We start from the raw sequence: 25025 nt of genomic DNA, 5'->3' as shown, positions 1-25025 counted from the left end.
GACCACACATCTCTGATTTTGTTCTGCTAGGGCTTGTTTTCCAGCCTCTTCCTTTTGCCTCCTTGCTTTCTCTCATTTTGACCTTAAATTGCTTCTGTATACTCCTTATTAATTCCCTGTCCTCTTCTTAAAGTCTTGTTTTTTCTTGTTGAGCAGTTGCTTCAGATCACTTGTGATAATGGTGTATCATTTTAGAAGCATTTCACTGTTCTGGTAGGGATATTGTTATCTACACAGAAGTCTATGTAGTCAGTCAGACACTGAGTCATTGCATTGATGTCCTCTCCTTGTGGCTGACACAGTGCAAACCAGTCTGTAGCCTCAAAACAACCTTGCAGGGCTTCTTTAGTTTGCCGTGACCATCTTCTTACAGTTATTTTAATGCAGTTAGTATCTTATAAAGTGTCTTATACTCTGAGCAAAGAAAAAAAAAATACTGTAATCTGATTTCCCAAGAGGAGTCCTTGATATTTGCATAAAATGAGTCCAAAATGTTTTTTTCTGGTGCAGCAGCTGACCAACTGCTGGAACATTGGCAGCGTAGCAGAGAGTGAGGCGTGATTAAAACCACCAATTATTGCCACAAATGCATTTGGCTGTTGTGTAGCTTATACCAAAATGGAACTGAGTACATCATATGTAGGGTGGGCAAAGGCAAAAGGTGAAATGTAAATGGTAAATGTAAACTCTCTGGGCAAATACTATTGGCAAAAGCCAAGTGCCAACACTTCAATATGTAATCTTCACATTAACATGTCCTGGATTACACCATCTGTTGTTCAATAACACTGCCAACCCCCCTCCTTTGTATTTTCCAGTCTTCTTTAAATCTCTGTCTGCTTGATCCTCCAGCCATATTTCAGTAAAACACATAACGCTGCATTGCCGATATTCTAGCTGGGTTCTTGCTAGGGCTTGGAGTTCTTCTAACTCGTTTCCTCACATTGTACATGATGATTGATGGAAGAGATGGCTTAAATTCCTTGTTCCTCTCTCTTCTCCTTGCTCCTGCTCTGCATCCACTGCTGCTCCTTTTTAACTCAGCTGGTACTAACAAAAGTAGTTGAAGTATTATTTCAGCTTTAGAGATGGTAAAGATCTGCTACCGGGTGTAATAAATGAACTTGCTATGCTTGCTGTGGTTATGCATCATAACAAGTATCCCAAAAAAAAAAAAAAAAAAAAAAAAAAAAAAAAAAAAAAAAAAAAAAAAAAATATATATATATATATATATATATATCTTAGTGAAAATCCCTCCAGTTTCACAGTATTCAACCACAGAGGCGAAAAAAAAATCTAAAAATGGAAAAATTAAACTGACTAAAAGAGGAGGAATAAAAATTCTCTTAGAATAGAATATTAGCGGAGAGCTAGCAGAGCTACTTCAATGTGCAGTGACCTTAAGCAGCGCAATTCAAGAACGTTCATCTTGTTGGAAAGCTTAAATCATATAAATTTATAAAGAGAAATCTGATTTCCATTAACAGTTAATAAGTATAGTAATGAATACATCACATTATTTGAGTAGCAGTAGGAATATATCCTGACTTCCTGAGGTAAATCAAAACGATGAGAAGTTATTTTCTTAAAAAAATGAGACCAAACAAAGAGAAGATTAAATTTACTTCTGACATCATTTCATTTGACCTCTGAGGTTTGATTTCCTTACAGCATTCAAAATAAATATAGCACTATGTACCAGTGTAAAAGTTAAATGTGCCATTACCTAAAGGGTAAAACAGCCACAGAAACTCACACTTAAAGTTGTACTTTCAAGCAATCTTTTTTTGTTAACCACACAGGGCCCCAGAAGGGTAGAACCAATCAGCAGGAGGGCAGAATGAGTACATATTAAACCTCAAAGAAATAGCTCAACATCTCCAATGAGCTTATTGATCCCACACAAAGATTACATCTTGGCTCCCTTATTCACACTTTCCAAATACTTTAGGAACATCTCCTCGTGTGGAAAGCTATGAACCAATAAGTGCATGCAATGTGAGATGCATCTAACTTGGATGGAAAATATCACACCTGCGAGCGAACATCAGACCTGCTTCTCTAATTTTTTTTTTTAACTGCTGTGGTTTTTTCACCACATGTTTTTTGGTTTCTCATGATCGCTCTTCAGAACATTTTTAAAGCTAAGTTTAGAGCAGAATATTAACATTGCAACACAAGCGATGATATCATGTGAGGTTTCTTTTTTTGGAGTTCTTCTAAAGAAATTTAGAGACCCTTTCAAAAACTAATCACATTTTTCAGTGATGTTTACTCATTTTTATAGATCTTAAGATGTATACAAAGCTAAAAATGTTTTCAGCTGCTGCTCCAAAATGCCCAAAAACCTTTTGTGTATTTTGGGGTCATTATATTTTATAGACAAACACATGATTGAGCATAGTAATGTGAGAAGTACGGCATGCATTTGTACTTAGGAATGTTGTTCAGGGTATTTATTTTTCCTCCATAAATCTGATCTGGCTAGAGCAGTGTTTACCACATGCTCAATCTGTCCCCTCATGACTAGGGGCAAACTAAAAACATTCACATTCTGAGTGTAAACCTCTGAAAAATCGGTGAGTCAAATGGTTTGTCCCACCCGAGTAATGGATCTCTACAACTCCTCCAGATTTACTGTAGAATTATTGAGTGCTTCCCCTATTAAAGTTTTGCTCAGCTTGGAATGCTGCTGTATAATCTAAAAGTGCTTTCAATATTTCAATTATTGTATCTCTGACCACCCTGTCTTTTTTTTTGGCCTTAATGATGATCTTGTTTTGTTTAAACAAAAAAAACTTCATATACTGAGGTTATAGCAACTACGTATCATGTTTCTTTTACTTGTTTTGCTCATTAAATATGTTTATTTTCTTATTTTTAACGTATAAAAGTGTAAAAAATTTGGCTGATTTCTTGTTTCGCAATAAATATCATCAGCTTTCTCTTATCTCTGAAAAATTCCTGCCACGTCAAGCAACAGCGTTGGGTTGACGTTATTTATAAACCATTAATAACTGTTCAAAGTTATTAATGACCTCTAATGGAGCTACTATATCTTGCGTGTTTAGTTACTCTTAAGGTTGCTTTTTTAGAAGTTCTCCTTTTGGTGCAAATATACATCTGGTGCAGCCAAAAGCAAGATGTTTTGAAGGAAATGGTCAAGAAAACCCATTAGAACACATTGTTTATATGTGAGTTAACTGCTAAAAGGTTACAGGTCACCTTCCGTTTACATCCACTCTATCTGCTGCTGCACATGCCTCAGCTGGCAAGAACAAAATAGATATGCAGCTTCCTCACTGAGTCTATATTGTTCTCTGTGAACTTCCTTAAATTTATTTCCCCAGAAGATATTTTGGTTTTCTTCAAATATGTCTATTCATGTTCCACCCAGAATCAGCTCTGATAAAGAAAAATAACCCATTAGGCCATCCTGTATGTTTGTCTTTGTTTTCATGACAACCTTTATCTCCTGCCGTTAACCCCAGCCCACTTTGACACAGTGACACTCCACAGTTCAAGCTTAAACAGGCCGGCTGTTTGCATACCTTCACACACAGAAGGACCACTGCACCATGTGGCCTACGGAAAGCTCAGCCACACGCTCACACACCTACACACAGAGTGGTATTTAAAGAGCTGGTAGGAAATACCTTCCTCTGCAAACTACTCAGAGGGATTCCTCACCTTCCTAGTTCTTCTCCAATTTCATAGAAGTCCTCCACATTCTCCTGCTTGAATACCGCCATACCAGGTGTCCTCATCGATGTGGTGTTCTCCTTGACATGAGCTGCAGAAGCCTGTAGATCAGTCTCCCGTGGAGCAGTCTTCTTGTTTATTAACTCCACAGTTTCAGCCCTGTTGATGCACACAGTGGTTCCTGTTCATTTCTGACTAAAGGCATAATTCTTTTACATTCTTTTTTTTAAACCACATGTTCCAGCTTGTTGTAGCTGCACCTACTTTTACCCAACAGTCAAGAACATCTCCACACTTTAACTTGACAAGTAGAAAATAAAAATAAAAAGAGTTGCAAATAAACAATAATGTGGGTCTATGTCCAGCTGGGCATAATAGGAATGTTTAGTTCTTGTGATTATAAAAGGATTAGGGAGGAAAAGAGGATTTCTGCATAATTAGGACACAGTGTCTGCAGTGAAACATTTATTTGGCACCAATATAACCTAATATATATTTAACTTTGTTTTCATTGGAGTGAAAATATCAAGTGTAAATCAAAAGTTGAATCTTGCCGCTAACAATTTGATACAAACAAGTACGAACAAAACCCCAAATGCCACAAACTTCCTTTCTAGAGTTTCATAAGCTGCAAAGTAAAACTTAAAGTTGTACCTTCAGTCAGATGGAGAGAAAAGGATAAACCAACATGGGTTCCAATGGTCTCCTACAGTCCCCTCATACATGAAGCAGGAACTTGCTCCTTTGGCTCTTCTGCTGCTGTCACCAATCTGCTCAGCCCCATCAGGCTTTTGTGTCTGCACAAGTCCCTCCCATCACCGCAACCCCCTCTTTACTGATGGCTCTCTTATGAAAGTATAGCGTGCAGCAGAAGAGAGGCAGGCTGACAGCAAAGATCAACGCTTATCTACCGTTTGGTTTCAGCAGGTTTTTGAGGAACTGAAAAAACATTTAATCGCTACATGGATGCAAATAAAACAACACATTAAAGTCAAGTGTTTTTTATTGAATTGATAACAGGTTTAACAAAAGCAAAAAGTTGCAGACACTTTAAAAATTTCCATCTTTAAACTGACAAATTAAGAAATTTAAAAGTTGAAGTGCTCTGTAATATTCTGAGATCTCACAATATGTTTGTGCAATACACTGCTGAGAAAAACATTAGGGAGGTGTAAAAGAAAACAGAAGTGGAGGGTTTTTAAAGGTAGCTTAATCAGAAAAAAGGACAATAAACCTTTTCTTCTAGATGTGACTTTTTTTTTTATCAGAAAAATGAAATGTTGATCTGATAAGAGACCAGCTCTCATAAAAACAATTTAAAGCAAATTATGTGTCCGTTTTATGTTGGATTTCCAAACCAATTGGGTAAGATCCTGATCTCTGCAAACAGGTTTGAGTGAGTTTAAAGATTAAGTTAGAAATTATGCTTCAAACAAACAAAAAAACTCTCTCTTTAGGTTTAAATCCCATTTTTTCCAGCCTTTCACAGTTCATCAGCCAAACACACATACAATGTCTGAGATATTGAGTTCCCCACAGCAACAAGGTATAAAGTAACATGAAGGTACCTGAATGTGGAACAGTTTCCTGCAAATGCCCTCAGCTTTCTATAAAAAAATGCTTCCCTCCTTTAAATGATTTAGATTTCTAAGAGACACAAGAAGGAACATACATTTTTAGATCAATTACACTTTCTTTCAACATACCTTCAAAATTGAGTTAAGACAAATGTTACACTGCCACTCTGTGGACAATCAAAGCAGATACAACAGCATTTTTCCCCAGGTTGGGCTCAGAGAATAGAAGTACTACTATGACCAGAACATTAAACAAAGAACTGAGCCCTGAAAGGTAAAGAAATAAAAAATAGAAGAGGTCTTGCAAGTAAGGATATTTCACTAGAAGAAACAGGGAAAGAAAAAGTTGACAACAATGTCCAACTTTCTACTCATTTAAGAATAAATGCATGTGCAAAAGAAGCTCTTTATAATGTAAATTTAAAATAAGTAACTTTGAGCTTAAATGTAAAATAGTTATGTAATAGAAATATTGGACAAAATATCCATAACAACTAAAACTGGACTGATAAATGGCACAATATTAGAAGGTTGGTTTGATTTCCACATACACATAGAAGTTGACTTATGTAGAACGTATCAGTTCTACCTGCTGTTTATCTATCCGTCAACATGTGAGAATACTTTGTACTTGTCGAGTAAATTAATTTTGTGTTTTTAGATTTTAAACTAGTCTGAATATAGATTAAAAAACAATGAAAGGTTTCAGCAAAAGACTAAAGTTACAGCATGAATAATTCAAGTGCATCAAAACATAAAAAGATATAGAATGGTTTCTTTTAGGAGATGTTGCATAAAAATAAAGAAGAAAAATTACAGCACAGAATAAAGATTTTTTTTTTTTTTAGAAATGTGAGCAAAAAAAGAAGAACAGCTATTCCTTCAAAAGGTACCGAAATGTTTGAAAATACTGTTTAGGACTGCATGTGCTGAAATGGAAGTAAGCTGCTGGCTACACACAACATGGAAATACAGCAAAACAAAAACTTTAACTGAAAAGAAAATTGGCAGGAATACTGATATAATGTGTTTGGTCCTTTAATGCTTATATGTTCAGTTCATTATTCCAACACAGACATCCGGACAGGGGGAAAATAATCCCTTTAGCAGCCATAAAGTGTCGCCGCTCTGTATAAAAAAAACATTCTTTGTAATTAAAGCGACGCAGCCGGGAAGCAAACAGCTTAGCTATCCTCTTCATCGTCGCTAACAAAGCTCCGGCGATCCAAACTGGTCTCCCTCTCCTTCAGGAATGTCTGTCTGATGGCCTCCAGCTCTGTCAGCTCCAGACGAACCTTTTCCAGGTGGAAAGAGCGGCGGTTCTGGATTTGCCTCATGGGGAATGGGTTCATATCCACAAAAGCAATGTTCATCAGCTTCCTACAAAAGAAAAAGAAATAAACATGATTTTTTTGTTACAATTACCGTTCCTGTAAAGATGCATCAGAAAGCAGGTAATACTTCTTGTTTCTGGTTGCCTTCATTCATTTAGAGCTTGGATTCTGATATAAGCAGTATGGGTGGAAATGCTCCTCCATAGCACCCCCTGCTGGTAAGCTTCATTGTGTTCTAACCCTCTGACAAGCTGGATTTGTATTTCATTTTTATTCATATGAAGTCAATTAACAACAAATGCATTGGGTCATTGAATTTGCAGCAATCCCTAACAGCACCAGCATCATATTAACAAAACATCCCTAAATTATGCATCCATTATACATCAAATTATATCATCAGTGTATCTGATGCCTAGTAAGCAGCAGCAGTTTTCTGCTTTCACATTGTACATCCTTTTTGTTTTCATTTGTGTCTATTAGCAGAGCAGAAAAGAGGATTCTCTATTTCCCTACTTACTGCTGCTCTAAACCATGCAAAACCCCAGCCCATATCAGTTCCCTGACCTTGAGTCCAGGATTGTGCGTGTGAAGTATCGAAGGTATTTGAAGATCGCTGTGGAGTCCTGCAACTTCAAAAACTCTTCTTCTTTGTACTTAAACAGTGCGAGAGCAAAACGAAACACGATCTGTAAGAGAAGAATGATTAAACATACAAACTGTGAAATCCACCCCATGACTTTGTGCTTGCACCTTTATGTGCACAAAAAAAAAAAAAAACCCTCAAAATGTCGACAAACTGAAACAAAACAAAACACAAACGTCTTCAAACAGTGATGAACAGTGTGAATAAGGTGGTTATGTTTCCTGTTGTTAGTGAGCTAAAGTACTGTCATGCACATCTCCCACATTATCTGTCAAACTCTAAGTGATATAAACTATTTCAGGCTAATTTTGAGCTTGCTATAATCAAATTGTTTTTATTAGTTTTTCATATTAAAGCAACAAACACCCCATCCAGGGCATACAAAACAAAACAAAACAAAAAGACTCCATAATTACATCACAACGACATCACAAACAAAAAAGAAAACTATCAACAAGACAATTACTACACCCGCACATACAACCCATGTTCCAGACATCCATGGATTGAAAACCAAAAACATTAGTATGAATAACAATCATAATAATAATAATTCCGCCAAAAAAAAAAAAAAATGCTGATTATGCTGAAGCAGATTGAACCTCTGATTCAAAATAGGAAATAAAAGGTTGCCAAATCTGGAAGTATCTCTTATTGAGCTTGCTATAAAATCCTGATCAAAGACCCTCCAGTCTGCAGCTGTAGCATGCATTTTTTTCTTACAGTCGTAGGGAAGCAGCTGTTCTAACTGTTGCAGCTCCGAATTCTCCCGAGTGGTGCCTGACTTTACACGAATGAATAAAGTGAAGTGATTGGTCGTTTATCAAAGGGATGGGATTGTTGTGGCGGAAGCTTCACAGGCGTTTTGGTTGTCGCCGGTGTCTCGGAGCTAACCAGTTAGCATCTAGTGCCAATAGGTTCCCAATGGGAAATTCCATTGGGACCAAGCGGCACTAAATTGGTGACTTCGCAACAACACTGTCAAGGAAGGCTATGGAGAGCGGAAACATGCAAGAGGAGGAGAGTTTTGAGTCGGAGGTCATAGTTGAGTCTCCTCCGTCATAAATTTTTTATTTAGAGGAGGAAAGCGGGGACGAAGATGCTGTGGAAGAGGACGCCAGGGCGGCAGAAGCTTGGTTTGGTGTAGAAGGCTTACAGCCGTACATGTTTGAGCCCTTGCCTCGCAACGCTGCCAGTTCTGTTAGCTCTACGCCTGCTGAAGACACAGACGTCCATCCCTGTGAACACTGGGACGGAACTCAATGGGAAAGTAAATCATTCTTATTTCTTATTTTAACCGTTGCGTATATTAGCTGTGACATATAAATTTAGATGCTATGACTGAAAAAATTTGGTTGACAGATGACCGTTGATATATGATTGGCCGAATTTAGGTGTTCAGGCTGATGCATAACTAACTGGCCTGCATAAAATAACAAAAAAAACCCACAGATTTTAGGACTGAATTTTTTTAGAAATAGAATTTTTTTTACTTTTGGGAGAATAAAGAGTACATTTATATACATGTTTAAGCCAGAATGATTTGAAACTTAAATATGACTTCCCTACAACTTTAAGTTTATGATCATGTTAAAAGAAAAAAAAAGAAAAAAAATCCATCCTGCTTCTCACCTTTGGCCCTTCGAACAGAAAGGCGTCCCAGATCTTAAACAGGATGTCGCTCACCACGCTGTCCACAAACACCACCAGGAACCAGTTGAAGGTGATGAGGGAGAAATCCACCGTGTGCTGCTCAAAGTGGGCATGAAGGCGGGGCAGCTTCTCACTCATCAGGTCTCTGAACACGCGCTGGTCGACCTGCGGGACGTTTTTCACATTTGCAAGAAGTCGGCGACAAATTTTTACAGAAAAAGGTCATCAGGTTTCAAAAATTTAACTAAACTAAACTTCTTACCTGAGAGCCAAGCAGAGTCTTTGTGTAGTAGTCTCTTGGCATGAAAACCTCTACGATGGCAACAAGAGTCCAAAAGGCATCTTCTTGGTCTAAGTAGAGCAAAGCAATTGCTGCAAGCCTAAAAAAGCCACATGGATTAAACAACGATAAATGATAAGAACGAAAAAGAGCTAGCGATTTTAAAAGCAGAGTTATCAGTTCTGATGTACCTGTTCAGACCCTGGCAGTAGCCGATGTCTGGATTCCTCCATGAGAAGGCCACCAGGACGTTCCTGAGTTTGTTGATCCCTCCTGCGCTCGGGGAGGCGTAGTGCTTGTTATTAGGCAACGTTCGTAGCAAGTCCAGCTCGATCTGCTTTGATGCCGGGTTGGGCCGATCCCGCGCCACCTTCAGCAGGGTCTCGTAATAGTCTGGAGCCAAGTGGTCGCGGAACTTCTTGACGTGCAAGGTGACACACCAGCGCCACACTAGGGAGCGGTGTTCGTGGGGCACGCCGCAGCGGATCAGGGATTTTAGCTCAGGGGAACGGACCAGATCTCTGTTCATGGTGCCGGTCAGAAAGTTCTCCCACTTCACCCCGACAGAAACCTCCTGGTCGGTCATGGACAGAGACTTCAGCTCAAGGGCCCTCACCTTCGCAACCAGCCTCTCCTCCTCTTCCTCCTCCTCAGGGACCGTCTTGAAGCCGTAGATATCATACTCACTGAGAGATAGAAATTAAAGAGTTTAATCACCTACAAACATTAAAGCATGTACAAGGGGCCTATATCTCAAAGTTTCTCAGTGCTGGCCCAAAGAGTGCCTGAACTGGTTTAAAAGTAACAGCAAATTATCAAGTGAAACCTCAGAAGCAGCAGAGTTCTAAATATTTAGGAGCAGCTATAAACAAACAGTTCGCTGATCTTCCAGGGCTGCTCTAACTTCTCTAACAAACATTTCTTTCTTGCAGAATTCAGCTGAAACATGACTGAAGTACGACAAACTTATTTCACGTTCTATCAGATTATAGCTACTGATTATAGACAGCTAGTTAAAAACTGTTTTTCCCTTTTAAACACAAATTTAAAAAGTGAGGCATGAGTTTGTTAATTATTTTATGAACACCTTTCACTGCAGTTAAAGCCGCAACTGTGGACGTGCTTCTGAAAAACCACTTCTTATTTCTGGATTTAGATCTGGACTTTGAATAGGACATTCTGAGACATGAATAAGCTTCGCTCTAAATCATTTGAGCTCATCTCTGGCTGTAAGGTGCTGAATACCCTAGTATCACACTCACCATGATGCTGCCTTCACCGTGCTCAGAATGATCTGAACTAATCGTTTTTCATTCGAACATATTGTCAAGTATTAAAATCAATCAAACTTTATCCCCCAATAAAGGGCAATTCAGTTTACAGCTCTCTCTGGTCAACATGGCAATTATTTAATAAAAATAAAACATAAACACAATTTATTTCTCTCATATAAGCAAAGGACTGTCTCTGATATTCAATTAAATTCAAAAGTACGTTCCTAGTCTCAAAGGGAAAATAAAATATAAGTCGTCAATAAAGTTAGAGACTTAAGATTTTATGCGTCATTTTGTAAACACAAGTGTATAGAAAAAGAAATTTTTTTTTAGTACAGATCTTTTTCTTTTTTTAAAGTGCAGCCTTGATAAATGTAAGCAGCAGTGATAAAAACACTATGATGAAAGAAAAACGTTCTTAGTTTTATGAAAAATCCTTTTAGTTAAATGATCACCAAAGCTTCTAGAAGAATTCAGGATTCTTTTTATTGGCTTTTAATGTTTTATGCAATACTTATAGTAATAGTTTTCCCGTAGACTTATGGGTCTCTGCACTTCCTCTATAACCGGGTTGTTTTAGACTGTTTTCATTTTCAGATGATGAACCACATAGAGCCACATGTCCAAATCTGTGGATAGTGTTAATAACCTAACCCCATGTTAGACATCACATCTTCTATTTAGAATCTCCATCCTTCACATAACTGGATTTATACTGAGATCAAAACTAATGAAATTCTCTGTCCTTTATTTAGGGGAATGAAAACTGAAAATTATTGAGATCGTAGATATGCAAAGTTAGAAGAATACCTGACAGTATTTGGTTTGAAGATGTGGTTTTCACTCTGTTCAGGGCTCTCCACCTGCAGGGCGTCCTCCAGTAATCTGGAAATGACTTCCCGGGCCGGGTTCTGTTCAGATGAACAGACGGGATTTCTAACCTCTTGAAGCAGCACCAAATATTTACTCTCCACCTGACAAAGCTTGGCCTCCAGAGCCGTACACTGCAGCAAGGACAGCAAAACAATGCAGAGGCATTTTTATTACTCACATTTCTAGGTTTGCGGAGCTTCAGCTCAATTCATCTGAATTTATTCATATTAACTGCATGTTTTTTTAACCTTTGCTTCTAAAGCCTTTTCTCGAGTCTCTGCGTTCCTGCGCAGGACCGTCAACTCCAAGATCTCTTTATTCAAGAACTTGTTCTGGGATTTGTAGCCTTGAAGACTGTCCTGAAATTAGAAAAAGAAAATTAAAGTAAGATTGTCAATGAGATTTAAAATAGAAATCTTTTGATTTTGTTTTCTATCATTAGGACCTTAAGAATGCTGAGTTCCGGCTGAGGTGGAGGAGAACCACTCTCCGTCAGATTCCCGCTCTGCTCCGAGTTCTCCTGAGACAACTTCACGATGACTTGATCTTTGGCCTGGATGGTCTCCATCAGCATTCCCAGCTGGTCGTTAATTTCACCCACTTTAACCTTCAGGCTCTTTAGCTCCTGCTGCAGGCTCTCTTTCTCCAGTGAGAGACGCTCCATGTGTCCACAAAGCGCCTGGATTTGACCGTCTCGCTCCTGAAGCAGCGCCTCCAGCTGGGCCACATCCTCCTGGGTCACTGCGGGACTCTGAACCTGGTCCGGGTCTGCGGATGGATCCGGAGCTGCTCGACACACGCTGGGCCTCTCACACTGGGAGCTTCTAAGAGTCTGCTGCAGAAGTCGAACCAGCTCCTAGAAGGGGAGGCAATTATGGCGATTATTCCTACAGTCATTGGAAACAAAATACAATATAAAACAAACATAAAAAATAAAAAAAATCTTTGGCATTTGTAAAAAAAAAATAAATAAATCTTATAATTCATCCAAACAGCTAACATTACAAATAAACCGATGTTCAATTGTTAATTACATTTAATATTGGTTGGAACAAAATTGGAGATACAGAATGAACACAGGAGAAAAAATTTCAGACAACAGCTGTTCTAGCTCATTCTAATCCCAAATTAATACTTCTCATTCTTCTAATTTACATTATGTCCGCACCGCTGCAGTGCGAAACCCACAGGAGTACCAAGGAGCAGACACAGACCGCACATTAAGGCCGTTTCTCAATACGTGTACTTGTGTGTTCTCATGTGCTCGTGTACTAGTGAAACGTCCTCAGCCCTAGTGCTATTCCAATTCACAAGAACAGCTGACCGAGAACAGACAAAGTCCCCGGATGTTGTTCTCGCCCCTCCCCATTTACCCAGTATGCATCAGAATAGACTTGTCCATTCATGACAGCTGTCCCAGCATGCACTGCGGCAGCAGCAGCTGCTTCCAGGTTAGCACTTCAGAACTCGGAGTATTGAGTTAAAAGTTCTCTTTTCTGTTGCTGTTGCTCAATAAAAGTACCTTTTAAGATCATTTGAGCGAGAATATTATACTTTATAGCGTCACTATATGGTCCATTTACTGATTTAATGTTTAATTTAAAAGAAAAATTCAAAGTTGGGAGGACTGTGGCAACCAGAGGACCTCCGAGGCTAACGGCAGCCAGGGCTAACCCATCTGCAGCAGCCCTCTCTCGGCATAGCCGTGTGTGTGAAGCACCGTTGGCTCTGATGCCAATTTTTGTGTTTTATTTGGCAAAATGTTCATTTGATTTGTGTTTGACTGTGTCCATTATTATTCCCCCACTAAATGAAAAAAGTAATAATTTGTTATTATCTAGAGACTTTTAATAACAGAAGGTGCAGTTATGCAGCTCTAGACGAGCCGGGCATGTGGCGACATCATGAGTACGCCACGACAAATCCTCCATGGATTTTAAAAGTTCTACTTTTAAAATCGAAGAAGTTTGAATTTTGAACTTTTAAAAGTTCAAACTTCTTCCCTTATTTATTTTCAGCCATCTAGATACCTTCTTCAATAATCTACAATGGGTGAGCAAACTTGGTGCGGAAAAGCTAAATTTGTTGCTTACATTTCTGCATTTAATGTTCAATCATTAGGCTTTTATTCCTACGTTAACATATATACAGCCCTGTCATTGTTCTAATGTGTCATTGACAATGATTAAAGCGAATATGTTAATCCTGCAGAGTCAATAACTGCATGCAATCAGCTGGTTTCTCCCAGATGGAAAACATAACCAATCTGATCTGATTAAATTATCTCTCTAAGGTGTCCTGGAATTACATGTGTTGTGAATTGGCTCTATGTAAATAAACTGATTTGAATTGAATTATATACAAATATACTCAGAAATGTCTTAATATATCAAGGCTTTAAACAAATAAAGCAGTCCGTTAACCATTTAAAAACTCTAGATGCTGTGATCATTCAGTTTCCGGTTGGAGTGAAGGCATTTCTGAATACATACTGTGGTCTTGCCGTCTGCTTGCTGCCACACGGTGCAGAGACACTAAATGGTCTTATTTGGCGTATCGGATGCCATCTAAATTAGGTGTTAAGGCCAAAAAAGGCAAGACAGGAAGAACAGGATCTCAAACGCAAGCGGCTCAAAATGAGCAAAATTTAAATGTGTCAAAGGCTGCAGGAAACTGGAGCAACGTTCCTGCTTCTCTGAAAAGAACCAGTTGAGCTGGTTAAGATCTATGTTCTTAGTTAGATCAACTGTCCCAAAGGGAGGCTCCCTAGCACGTCTAATATCTCAGACCATGGTTTCCTATCAACAGAGTTGAAAAGATGAGGTCAAGGGGTCAAAAATAGTTTTCACTGATTTTACTACTTTAGATAAAATAGAGGGATGTAAACCTTTATTGTTAAATATAAGCTTTTTATTTATATTTTTTTGTTAATTCTACTTATTTTCTGTTTTGAACATTTTAAAGCAATTCTTTATAAAGTGGCTGCACGTCAGAGAAGACCGCAATCATTGCATCAGATGGTAAAGGGCTGAAGTGAAAAACGGCAAAAAGATCCGTTTGAGAAATGGACAAAAAAAGAGAACAGGAAGTATTGGAAAGAAGCGCAGCAGCTGTGATTGTTTTCAACAGAACTGCTGTTTCCTTGTTTCTGACTGAAGCATGACTAATCAGTCCCTGCCTTCCTGAATCAGTGAGAGCTTTAGGAATGACATAGAGTCTTTTAGCCTGACACAGCAAGAACAGGTTCACAAACTCCTAATGAAAGAACTCTGCAAAAGACCCTTCCTTGCTATAATATGAACTGTGCCTTTATAAATCATGACTAACTCGGTACAAAGACAAGTGAGTGCACCTTCTGGCTGGCCAGCTCCTCCCGCAGCTTGAATTGCTCCTGCTGCATCTGGCTCAGCTCATCCTGTTGGTTCTGGAGGCGGAGCTGCATGTCCAAAGCTTTGCTGCCGTTGCATTCCCCCGTCGGACTCTCGGAGCCTCGCCTCTCCATGCCCCGCCCTTGCTTTCCAGATCCCCTTACGTCTCGAAGCAAAAGCCTCTGGGGTCGCTGACGGTTCCGCACAAAATCGAAGGTGAACGCCGACCCAAAAGAATCTGAGTGAAAGGAGGGGCACATGTGGGAAGAATACGAGAGGAGTACAGAGCTCCAGGCAATCCAGGATGAATGAGAGTGGACTTACGCCTCTGTGTTTCTAGATGATGCTTCTGATCGGGGAAGTCTTTGGGTGGAGCTTCCACCAACTCCCACTCTTCTGAGTTGCCGGTGTAAAAGACGCTGCGTCTGTTCTCCGCTCGGCCAGGTCGCAGATTAGACATAGAGTTCCTGAGAGATAGGAGAAACCAGTTCAAACCTGATCCTCTGCAACTTTGTAAATATTTGCAATCATTGTTCAAGTTCTTAACGTCAGCTGAGGACAAGGCCAGTGCAAGAAAACGGAGAGTGTAACACATCGCACCAAAAGAACTGAATGGACAGGATGTCTCTTAGTTTTCAAATCTAGAGAAAAAAGTGGAGAAGAGTTGGAAAAAAAAAAAACTGCCTGCAGTGACACAAGTCATATAGGTGCCACCCAAAACAAGGGAGGACGATACTCTGGTCAAATAAGATCAAATTTTCAGTTTCTGGCATAAAAGCAAAATGCTGGGTGTGGAGAAAAAGCCCTGAACGCACCGTGCCAACAGAACAACACTGTAGTGGCAGCATAATGCTGTGGGGAGGTGATCATTTAATAGGGAAAACTTGCAGCAACATTATCATCTAGTTTGCAAATTATAATATTATTGGCAGGTCACATCATATTATTGGTAGGGACAAGTAGGTTGGTCATAAATATCGGAATGGACATGTCCCTATGGTCGCTATGCAAACCTAAGCCCATGGTTTAGAATTTCTAGTTTTAAAAAAAATTAAAACATCTTATTCTTCCCAATAAGACTTATGGGCTTTTTTGTGTTAATTATTTAGAATCTCATTAGCAAAAAGGGAAGTTCCAGATAATAGGACAGAAAGTTAGCAAGCAATGTTTTATTACAGCAGAATGAAATAAATTCTGATGCAGTTTCACTGTTAAAGTGGAAATGTGATACACATTCAGCACCCATTATGAGTCTCATTTTAAAACCACTTAGGGTCTTCCCTTTTGTTTTCGAGTAAAACTGTTTACTCCATAAAAGAGGAAGTCTGGATTGTTAAAAAACGAGTGAACTACAGACGTGACCACTTCCTCTGCTACCGTTGGTCTAAGGAAGAACCAAAAGGTGTTTTCTTCCCTCATTAGGGACAAAAAGCAGACAAAAAACCCAGCTGGTTTGGCAGTAAGTGGGAAAAAAAACAAAAAACAAAACAAGGCTCTTTGTAATAAAACAGCCACTGATACAAATTAGGCTTTGAAGAGCCTTGGCTGGGCTTTACCTGAGCTCGGTACCAAGGTTTTTAAGGGAGAAGGGCCCTCTGGCAGACTGGATTCCCACCATTCCTCCTACATCAGTGTCTGTGTCCATGGCAAAGTCGCTGCGGACCTTCTCCATGCTTTCACATAGTTTCTCAGAAAATACAGCATCTGAAAAAAAGACAAATCATTAAAATCAAAGGATATGATTCGCCTCAGGCTAATACACTAGATAAACCTACAACGTAAAACGACACAGTAAGTTTGGACTCATAACTATTTTTAGCTCACTGGAACATTTAGATTCAGCTCTCTAATGTCCAGCAGCACAACTAAAATCAGATACTGATTTAATGGTAACAGTTTGATAAATCATCTATAAGCACAGAGCCAATAGTGTCAGTGAACGCCAATGCTTCTTGTTATACTTCAGTCAAACAACAGGTTATCAATTACCTTTGCTAGGTTACTAAGAAAAGCCTTGACATTGTAGCCTGTCACACAGAAGCTTGAAAATACCCCCCGCTTTAGCTTTGAACTGAAGCTAAAAAAACACTCATCCAAAAATGGGTTAAGAGTCTATGTTTGATTGCTGCTTATGAGCAATAAATACACTGCCTGGGGTATTTTTGTTAAAAAAAAGCTTTAAATATTATATATAAACTTTGGTTATTGTTTGTTTAATTTAAGAGTTTCCTGCAGCTGTACCAAAAGTTTTCACAATGGTGGCTGATTGGTGCAAACTCGCAGTGAGCGATGAAACGAGCTGCAAAAGTATGTGTGATGCAAAATATAAAAGGGCTTTGCACAAAAAAAAAAAAATGCTGCAAACAAAAGTATACTGCTAGCAAAAATGCTGCAATCACAGCGAGAAAATTATGACAACAGTAAAACAGCAACAGCGAACTTGCACCACAAAATGGAGGTGCTCCAGACCACTAGAGGGAGTCGAACAAACAATATTGAACCAGACTCTTCATACAAACAGGGAGTCAAGCTTTAACGCTGGATTGATCATACAACATATATAAAACTGGCTGCAAAAAAACAAGGTCTATAAATGAGTAAAAATGTCTTAAAATAAGTGTATTTACCCTTAATCTGAGTTGGTAAATAAGGTGTTCTGCCCAAAAAAAAATCTGTATTTTTACCGTGAAAATAAGAATTAGATATTATGGACTTGAAATAAGAGACTTTAGCTGTTTCAGTCTTATTCCTTTTACAAAGTGTCTCACTTACCTGCTCAATTCAAGAAAATAAAAATAATTATTAATAACTTAGAATTCTTGCAGTTTAACAACCCCATCCGACATGGTTTATTCTTTGTTCAAATCCCTCCAGTGTTCTGGAACGCAACTGTTCTTTTTAAAGTTTGCAGGTTTTTTTTCTTCAATATTTGCATGATCTTCTTCTCGCTGTTGCAGTATTTTGTTTTTGCATGCAATGTTCTTTTGGCTGAACTTTTTTGGTTGATAGCAAGTTTTTGCTCCAGTCTCAGTGACTGCAGCATTTTTTTAGTTTGCTGCATTTTTCTGTTGCTTTTGTTTTTTTGTGTAATCATTGCTCTATTTTCAAATATTGTAGATTCTTTGGTAAAAACATCCAGAATAAAAGTCCTAGATTGTTACAGTACAGTTGGCCATATTCCACTGCTAGCATTGGTTAATGCAAGACAAAAACGCATTACCTGGATGATATTATAGGCCCATATTAGTGTTTTTTTTTTTTTTTTAGATGGAGGCCTTGAAAGCCTGCATCACTCCATCTATAGTTAAAGCCACTAGGGCTGGGTATTTTCGCCAAAGTCCTGAATTGATGTGATTTTGATTAACACAGTTCTAAATCGATCAATTTCGATTTGATCTGTTTTTAAAATAATGAAAGTGGTTCAACTGTGTTTCAAAATACTCATGTATTTTAATTTTTCCTGTCACATTAAACACAACGTGCAAACTTGTAAATCACACTGTATAAACTTGAGATGTGAACAAAACTGTCTCATAAGTGCTAACTTGTTTGTGAAAAGTGAAAAAGTGAAGCCTCACTTGAGCAAGCGGATGTGACACGGCGGGGACACAGCAGGCATGCATGAGCTGCATTATCTTCACTGCACAAACTATATTTGCAGCGTTGTCTTTAACAACTACAGAGTGTTTTTTGATCAGCCCCCATGTCTTCAATCAACCTACTGGCTATATTTGCAGCTGTCTGGCTTGAACTAATCTTGAGTGCATCTTTCCTGCTCATTTGAATGTAAACGCCACACGCGTCACTATAAAACTAATCAATCTCAATCCCTATTTTCCAAAAATGTAAAGGAATTGATTCAAAATCGATTAAATCGATTTTTTTAGCCAGCCCTAAAAGCCAGTAAAGACACTGGATATACCTTTTTGGAGATCGTCTAACATCAGTTCAGCGATTTGACATTCAAAACTCAAGAGAGCGAATCAGTCTCTTCTGTTTGAACATGAAAATAAGCAACCAAAAAATCCATTTGTGTGCAACTTGTGTCTTTTTGTCTTTTAGATCTAATGTGGCTCACGGTGAAAAGCAATACTTTTATAACAGAAACCACACCAATATGATCAATGCAGCCACCACACAGGTGCCCTTTAAATATTGAAACGATAAGCATAAATATAGTAAATCTGTAAACACTAGCATGGGAACTGCTGGCTCACAGCTCTGTATAGAGGAGCATAATCAGAGGCTGCTGGTAGCTCAGTGTTTACCCATCAAACTACATTTTTCCTTGTATGCACATGTTTAAAGAAACATTCAAAGAAATGTACATTTTTATGAATCATTAAATTACAATAAAGTACTTTTACTATTAAATCACTATGAAATGATTAAAGACATCCATATAATATGTATAACGCTTTTAAAATATACATTAGCAGCCTCTATGGAATATGAAAAAAAAAAAAATCACAGACTAGGAGGATGGCCCATCATCTCAGTGGAGCTCAGAGGTTTTGTTATGCATCAAATCTCTATTCATGTGCAACATGCTAGCCTAAACACCCCTAGATGAGCAAAGATAAATCAGGTATTTGAGCGTTTTGAAGATAGACAGATATAATCAGAGAGAAAATGGAAAAACATGTGGGCTGTGTATAGAAATAGGAAAGGAAGCAGGATTCACAGTTCGTGTCACTCAGCTGAGAATAAAAAAAACCTGCCCCTCAGGGAATGCACACTACAACCAACAAATGGAGAGTTGAGGCTGAAATCAGCTTTGAAAACATTTTTAACCACACGTGGGCTCAGACTCAGACTCTTTAAGCCCAACTCAGAATGTTTATCAATTTAATGACGCCAGCATCCAGGAAAAGTACACTCAGATAAAAAAATTCCCTATCAAGCTAAAAAAAAAAAAAAAAAAAAAGAAGAAGAAGAGAATCAGAACTGGTGATTAAAAACAACAAGAATTTGCTTAAAGATGGAATACTAATCTCATAAACCACACGAAGTCAAAACGAACACGAAACGCTAATATTTTCCAGAACGTTTGTCGTAAAGACAGAGACGTAAAATAAATGTGATCGTCCACACGAATGCATGAAAACGCTGCAAAATGTATGCCAGGCCTGTAAGTGGCGCTGTGGTGCCAAAGCAAAAATAGGCGACGAAATGTTGGGCATGCGCACTAATATTTATACGTTTGCCCTGCGGGTCCATTTTCGTGGTTCAGTCAAATTCAGGTGCTGAACTATGTCGTCGATATTGCTCTGTTCTTCCTGGAGATATTCCAGAAGAAGAAGATTCTGTTGTAAGCCCGACAGCAGGGTGAGTAGCATGAGCAGCAACCATTCAACACAGTACGGCGCCATTGTTGTTGTGATACTGTGTCGCGCATGCGTGTTTAGAGGCGACGCTATGATGCAAGCGTGTAAGAAAAAAAATGCGGTTAGAGCTTAAAGATGGAAACGCGAAAACGCCGTTTCAAAATCTTCCCACTCTGAAGGCTTAATAAAAAAAAGATCGTTTACAGACCCCGAAACGCCGGCTTCGTATGGATGAGAGGCTGGTTTGGTGAAAAATTTGTGCGTTTAGGCCAGGGTTTGGCTTCGTGTGGACGGGGCCTAAAGCAGGGGTCGGAAACCTGCAGCTCTTTAGCGCCCCCCTTGTGGTTCCCTGGTGCTTTATCAAAAATTTATGAAAATTTAATTTTTTGGGTTTATTTTAATATGGTGTGCAGGAAGTCAAACAGAAATTCTTTACGTTTTCCAATGCTGTAAACATTTGTATAATAAATACATTTAAATGAACAAAAAAAACAAATGAAAATGTGCGTCATAGACTTAGAGATCACTGGTCAAAGCCTGCAGCAAAGAGAGCAGTGGGTCTGCCTTGGGCCATGGATCCCAAAGGGAAAAAAAGGACGATACCAGACGAGAACAAGGGATTCAAAGAAGAATGGACCAATTCCTTTGCTTTCGTTATCAATGCAGAAGGATTGCCTGCATTTTTGCTTCGGCATGGAATTTGTCAAATTATAAAAAAAAAGAGTAATTTGGAAAGGCATTTCCAGGGAAGGCTAAATATGCAGCCGATCACAAAGTAGCTGACAAAGTGCGATGGCAGAACTTCTGAATAAATTAGAGGAGAGCAAAGATAGATTTAAGAAGTGGAGTGCATCTCCAAACTCCACTACTGCTGCTAGTTTTGCTTCAAGCATGAAAAAAACGTCCCCAGATCAAGCATGTAGTGCTCTGATGCAGGTATGTGAATTATTTTTTAAATTTTTCCTCCCCAAAATCCTCAAAATAAAAATAAAACCAAGGAATGCTGGTGATGGAGAATGTGGGATTTCAGGGTTAGAAAGCTCTGCTCTGATGGATGTCAGTTCCTGCTTGGTTCCTCATGACTCAAACAACTTCTCCCAACAGAAACACATAGAAACACCATAGAAAGATTCCTTTATTGTGCTTCTATGATTTCATCAATACAAAAAAAAATTAAACCGAGCAGCGAAGGGGCGCGCGGTGAATTCCATGCGGTGAGTGTTCACTGCTCCTCCCTCACCTCATGCTACTATGTGACATTTGCTCCAGGATTAACATTTAATCATGAATGCTTACTGTATATTTAAGCCCACATAGTCCCTTTTTTATAGTGGTCTAATACACTTAGAGCCCGTGTTGTCATAAGAGGCATATATAAGACTTTTACATTTTTGCGGCTCAAGACAGAATTATTTTTTTGGTCCAATATGGCTCTTTGAGCAGTTTGGGTTGCAGACTGACCCCTGCACTAAAGCATGGGACAATCTCAAGTCATTCAGAAAGCAAAAGAACTAGAACACATAGAAACAATGATGATCAGTAGATGGATTGTTGTGGTCCAATCAGTTCATAGTTTGGATGATCTGATGTAAATATGCGCCAGATGCAGATGTTCATCTGGTTAAAGGGCATCGCAAACTTCTATGGACCCACCCCTCAGGATGTTAACAGGACCATCAACACACATCGGTGTGGATGTTCTGACCAGAGGAAGAAGTTAAAACATGAGCTATATTCAGCATCTGTTATAAGCAGGAAAATAAAATCTTAACCAAAATATTTTTAACTTCTCAACTGAATTTTCCACAGACTGATGATGTGAAGACATCAGTTAAAGGCACACTATGCAACATTTTTCAGTTAATTAATGTGTTCCATAACGTTTTGGATGATTAAATGAGTCATTTCAGGTCGAACAAAGGTATTCTCGGCCGCCCTGGTGGTCTGTGGGGGAAATACCTCACTTCCAATTGCAGGAGCGCCGACCCGCACCCACAGGCTCAGAAGTCTTGCGAGAGTCGGTCTCGCTTTAAGGCGAGAACTGCTACACGCCCCCAGTTAAAAGCATGCTCGTTGCTAGCACAGTGGCGATCTTTGTGCAGTGCTGCGTTCACACCGGACGCAGCAAAAGCAGCAAAATCGCGTCTGCTGCTTCATTTTTGCTGCTTGTACCAGTTAGTTCTGACGCGCGGCTGAAGCAGCTTTGCTGCTCTGGCTGCGCGGTGCAAAAGTGGGTCTGACGCGCGTTGGGCGGAGCTTCACTATCCTTTCTCTGCCTTGCAGCTATATTTGCTGTGATCAGTGGGAATAAAGTAGTTTTAATATGTTTTTAAGTGAGAAAATACACCTGAAAACGTAATCAGTGCAGTCAGTTCATTCAGATTATTCTCCTGCCTTACAATATTTTTTCTGTCGGAGCCGCTCAGACCCCCACATACCAGCAGTGCGCAGACAGTAGGAATCCCTTCATCAGCAGCCTCTGGCCGGGTCGCCTCCTCGCGGTTCACCGCGGCAGCTGGTAGGTGTTTTTCATCTAAATAATCCAAACTGCAGGCAGCAGGATAATAAAAGTGAACATATTCTGCCGGCAGATTTCTGCATTTTAAGTTAATTTAGGCGTCAATAAACTGTTTAAAAGGAGTGATCATAGCGCTCTGATCATCAGCGCTGTGTCTCTCTCCCTGCCAGCTCCCAGATCAGCTTCTCTGATTGGTTGACGCGGTGCGTCGAGCAGCAAAAATTAAATTTTTCCATCTCGAGCAGCAGCGCGTTTGCGGCGCGTCAGATGCTTAGTCATTCGTTGCGTTCGCCTGTCTGCTAAGCTCAAAACAACCGCGCCTGGCTTGACGGAGAAACCAGGAGAACAGCTGTGCATATTTATGACAGTGCACTTTTACTTTCGCCCTCTGGGGGGAGCCTCGCAGGAAAATCAACACCGGTTGCATAGTGTACCTTTAAAGCTCTAATGCTATTGATGTAAACTCACTGAGCATCACACTCTCTCCGGGAGAGGCAAAAAAAACCCCTGAAACTAAATAGTTTTAATAGCTCTGATGTAGCAGCAGGCTAAATATTAATCCACTGCCGTGCTGTGTGGGAATGGTGGGACCATTGCTAAACGTGTCTTCCTGCCTACCGTTATCTTTGCCAACAAGGCCGGTGGGAGGGTAGACCAAGGTGGGAGAACTCCAGCTGTCTCTGTTTCCGGTTCCTCTGGTGTTGTTGTACTCCCAACGCTTCTGCTGCAACTCCTGGAGCCAGTAATGCATCACCTGTCGGCTGGGGGCCTGGAAACAAGTGCAAACACACAGCAGGTTATTCACTTCTATCGCAAAGACTTCCTCTTTCAAAGGCTGCAGCGCAGAAGTTTAGATAGGGATAGGACAGTTTCCAGTGTTAACAGAAAAACAATGGTTAAAACAGTTACCTATTAAGAGCTGCTGACATTTGCCATAAAAAGTTATACAGCCAGCTGCTTGAAGCATAAATTAACATATTCGGCTTTCTCTACCTTTTCGCTGTTATAAAACAATGGGCCTCAATCATTTTCATCGCATGTTGCGCCTCTTGCCTCCATCAGTAGCTTACATTGTCCATCTTGCTTTTGCTAGACACGTTTTTGACACCATTTTCAGAACAAATGATTTTCCTTTTTTATTATTATTCTTATTCCTTCATTTTCACTTCTGTAACAGTACAAGCATGTCATTTAAAGCTCTTGGGGGGGGGGGGGTAAATTATTCAGATTGAAAAATTCTTATCATGTTTAAGAGGATTTGTAAGAGGCAATGGTAGGAAAAAAGCTAAATTTATGCCAAATATACAAAAACTTTGCTGCATGAGGCCCACTGGCTCCAACTGTTTTCCCTTGCTTCCAAGACAAACTCACCTGCTTGGAAGGAGATCTGATCTAGTGCCTCGGAGCATTTTTATTTAATTAAAGTGATCACTTAAAAGCTATTCAATGGAATGGTCCGGCCTTTATTTGAAAAACAGAGACGAACAATCAGCTGCCTTTGAGCTGATGATCAAGAGCCCAAGAAGAAGAGTAAAAGGTGAATTATACTTCTGCAACCGCACACATCAAATGTCGCTTGGGTCTGGTCGCGAACCAGTTTTGCTGGTATGCTTCTGCAACGTCGGTCTGGAATTTATAGGGACGCACAGCAGTTTCCCGCCAAAGGGCTAGGGGGAGCCTATTCGAAAACTTGCGAGAACTTCTTCGGCGGCGCCGGCGGGAGTGTTTATTTTCTAAAACAACATGTCTGAGGCATCGTACAAGTGGTTGTACTTCCGAACCACCTCGATCAACCTTTTGTCGTAGTTATCCATTGTTGTTATTACTCCTCGGTTTATAAAAATGGCGCGCTCCGGCACCGAATCGAGAAAGACGACCACACAGACAGACGGAAAGGCATACAAAGGACCAATCACAGCTGCTTTTTGTCTGCGCACTTCCGCTTGAGGTCTGCACGGCTTTGTGACCGTCCGACATGTAGTCAGGAATTTTTTGAGGTGCACAACGGAGGTTGCAGAGTCTCCGCGTTGGGGGCGTGGTCACAGAGACAGATTTGACGGCTGCAGAGGCTATGCATCAGAAGTATAAATTGGCCTTAAAGTGTCTACAGTTCTAAGATGCATGAGGAGATTAATACAGCTGGATTTCGCACCATCTGAAATTCATCTTGAACTGGTCTGGAAAATCTAGAGAGCTGCACGTGATGCTGAGATGTTTTTAATTGCCAAAATCATCAATTTCAATTAATATGTGTCTTATATTTGGGCTTAGCTGGAGAAAACCGGAATATTGCCTGATTCTGCAAAGCAATTGCTTGAACTAAACAATTACTAAAGCTCTGGTGCCCCACGAGGATGGCATCGCTGGATTTTATCTACATAGATGGTAACAGTATTGTTGTGGCACCCTATAATCCATTTTAGATCAAATATTTAGGTATAATTTAGCTAAGAATAGAGGCTTGAGGAATAC

General features: G+C 39.6%; 2 protein-coding genes across 2 annotated transcripts in view; both read right to left on the bottom strand.

Moving 5' to 3' along the window:
• dapk2b (death-associated protein kinase 2b) overlaps positions 1 to 4514 on the bottom strand; it is a 29910-nt gene extending 25396 nt beyond the window's left edge. Inside the window, exons 1-2 of the mRNA XM_038268908.1 lie at positions 4358 to 4514; positions 3692 to 3862 (exon numbers count right to left, since the gene is read on the bottom strand). Of these exons, the coding sequence (XP_038124836.1) occupies positions 3692 to 3768 (77 nt within the window). The 5' untranslated portion in view covers positions 3769 to 3862; positions 4358 to 4514. The remainder of the gene's footprint in view (positions 1 to 3691; positions 3863 to 4357) is intronic.
• A 174-nt stretch (positions 4515 to 4688) lies between these two features.
• The window catches only part of tbc1d2b (TBC1 domain family, member 2B), a 25304-nt gene continuing 4967 nt past the window's right edge, over positions 4689 to 25025 (bottom strand). Inside the window, exons 2-13 of the mRNA XM_038268838.1 lie at positions 23172 to 23322; positions 16265 to 16412; positions 15033 to 15175; positions 14693 to 14946; positions 11786 to 12196; positions 11589 to 11699; positions 11278 to 11471; positions 9385 to 9879; positions 9176 to 9293; positions 8893 to 9078; positions 7182 to 7303; positions 4689 to 6660 (exon numbers count right to left, since the gene is read on the bottom strand). Coding sequence (XP_038124766.1) covers positions 6465 to 6660; positions 7182 to 7303; positions 8893 to 9078; positions 9176 to 9293; positions 9385 to 9879; positions 11278 to 11471; positions 11589 to 11699; positions 11786 to 12196; positions 14693 to 14946; positions 15033 to 15175; positions 16265 to 16412; positions 23172 to 23322 — 2529 coding nt within the window. The 3' untranslated portion in view covers positions 4689 to 6464. The remainder of the gene's footprint in view (positions 6661 to 7181; positions 7304 to 8892; positions 9079 to 9175; positions 9294 to 9384; positions 9880 to 11277; positions 11472 to 11588; positions 11700 to 11785; positions 12197 to 14692; positions 14947 to 15032; positions 15176 to 16264; positions 16413 to 23171; positions 23323 to 25025) is intronic.

This window comes from Cyprinodon tularosa, unplaced genomic scaffold (assembly GCF_016077235.1).
Source record: "Cyprinodon tularosa strain WSP-4 unplaced genomic scaffold, ASM1607723v1 ctg71, whole genome shotgun sequence".
Taxonomy (NCBI): domain Eukaryota; kingdom Metazoa; phylum Chordata; class Actinopteri; order Cyprinodontiformes; family Cyprinodontidae; genus Cyprinodon; species Cyprinodon tularosa.
The sequence above is the reverse complement of the archived record's forward strand: the minus strand, read 5'-3'. Positions and strand labels throughout refer to the sequence as shown.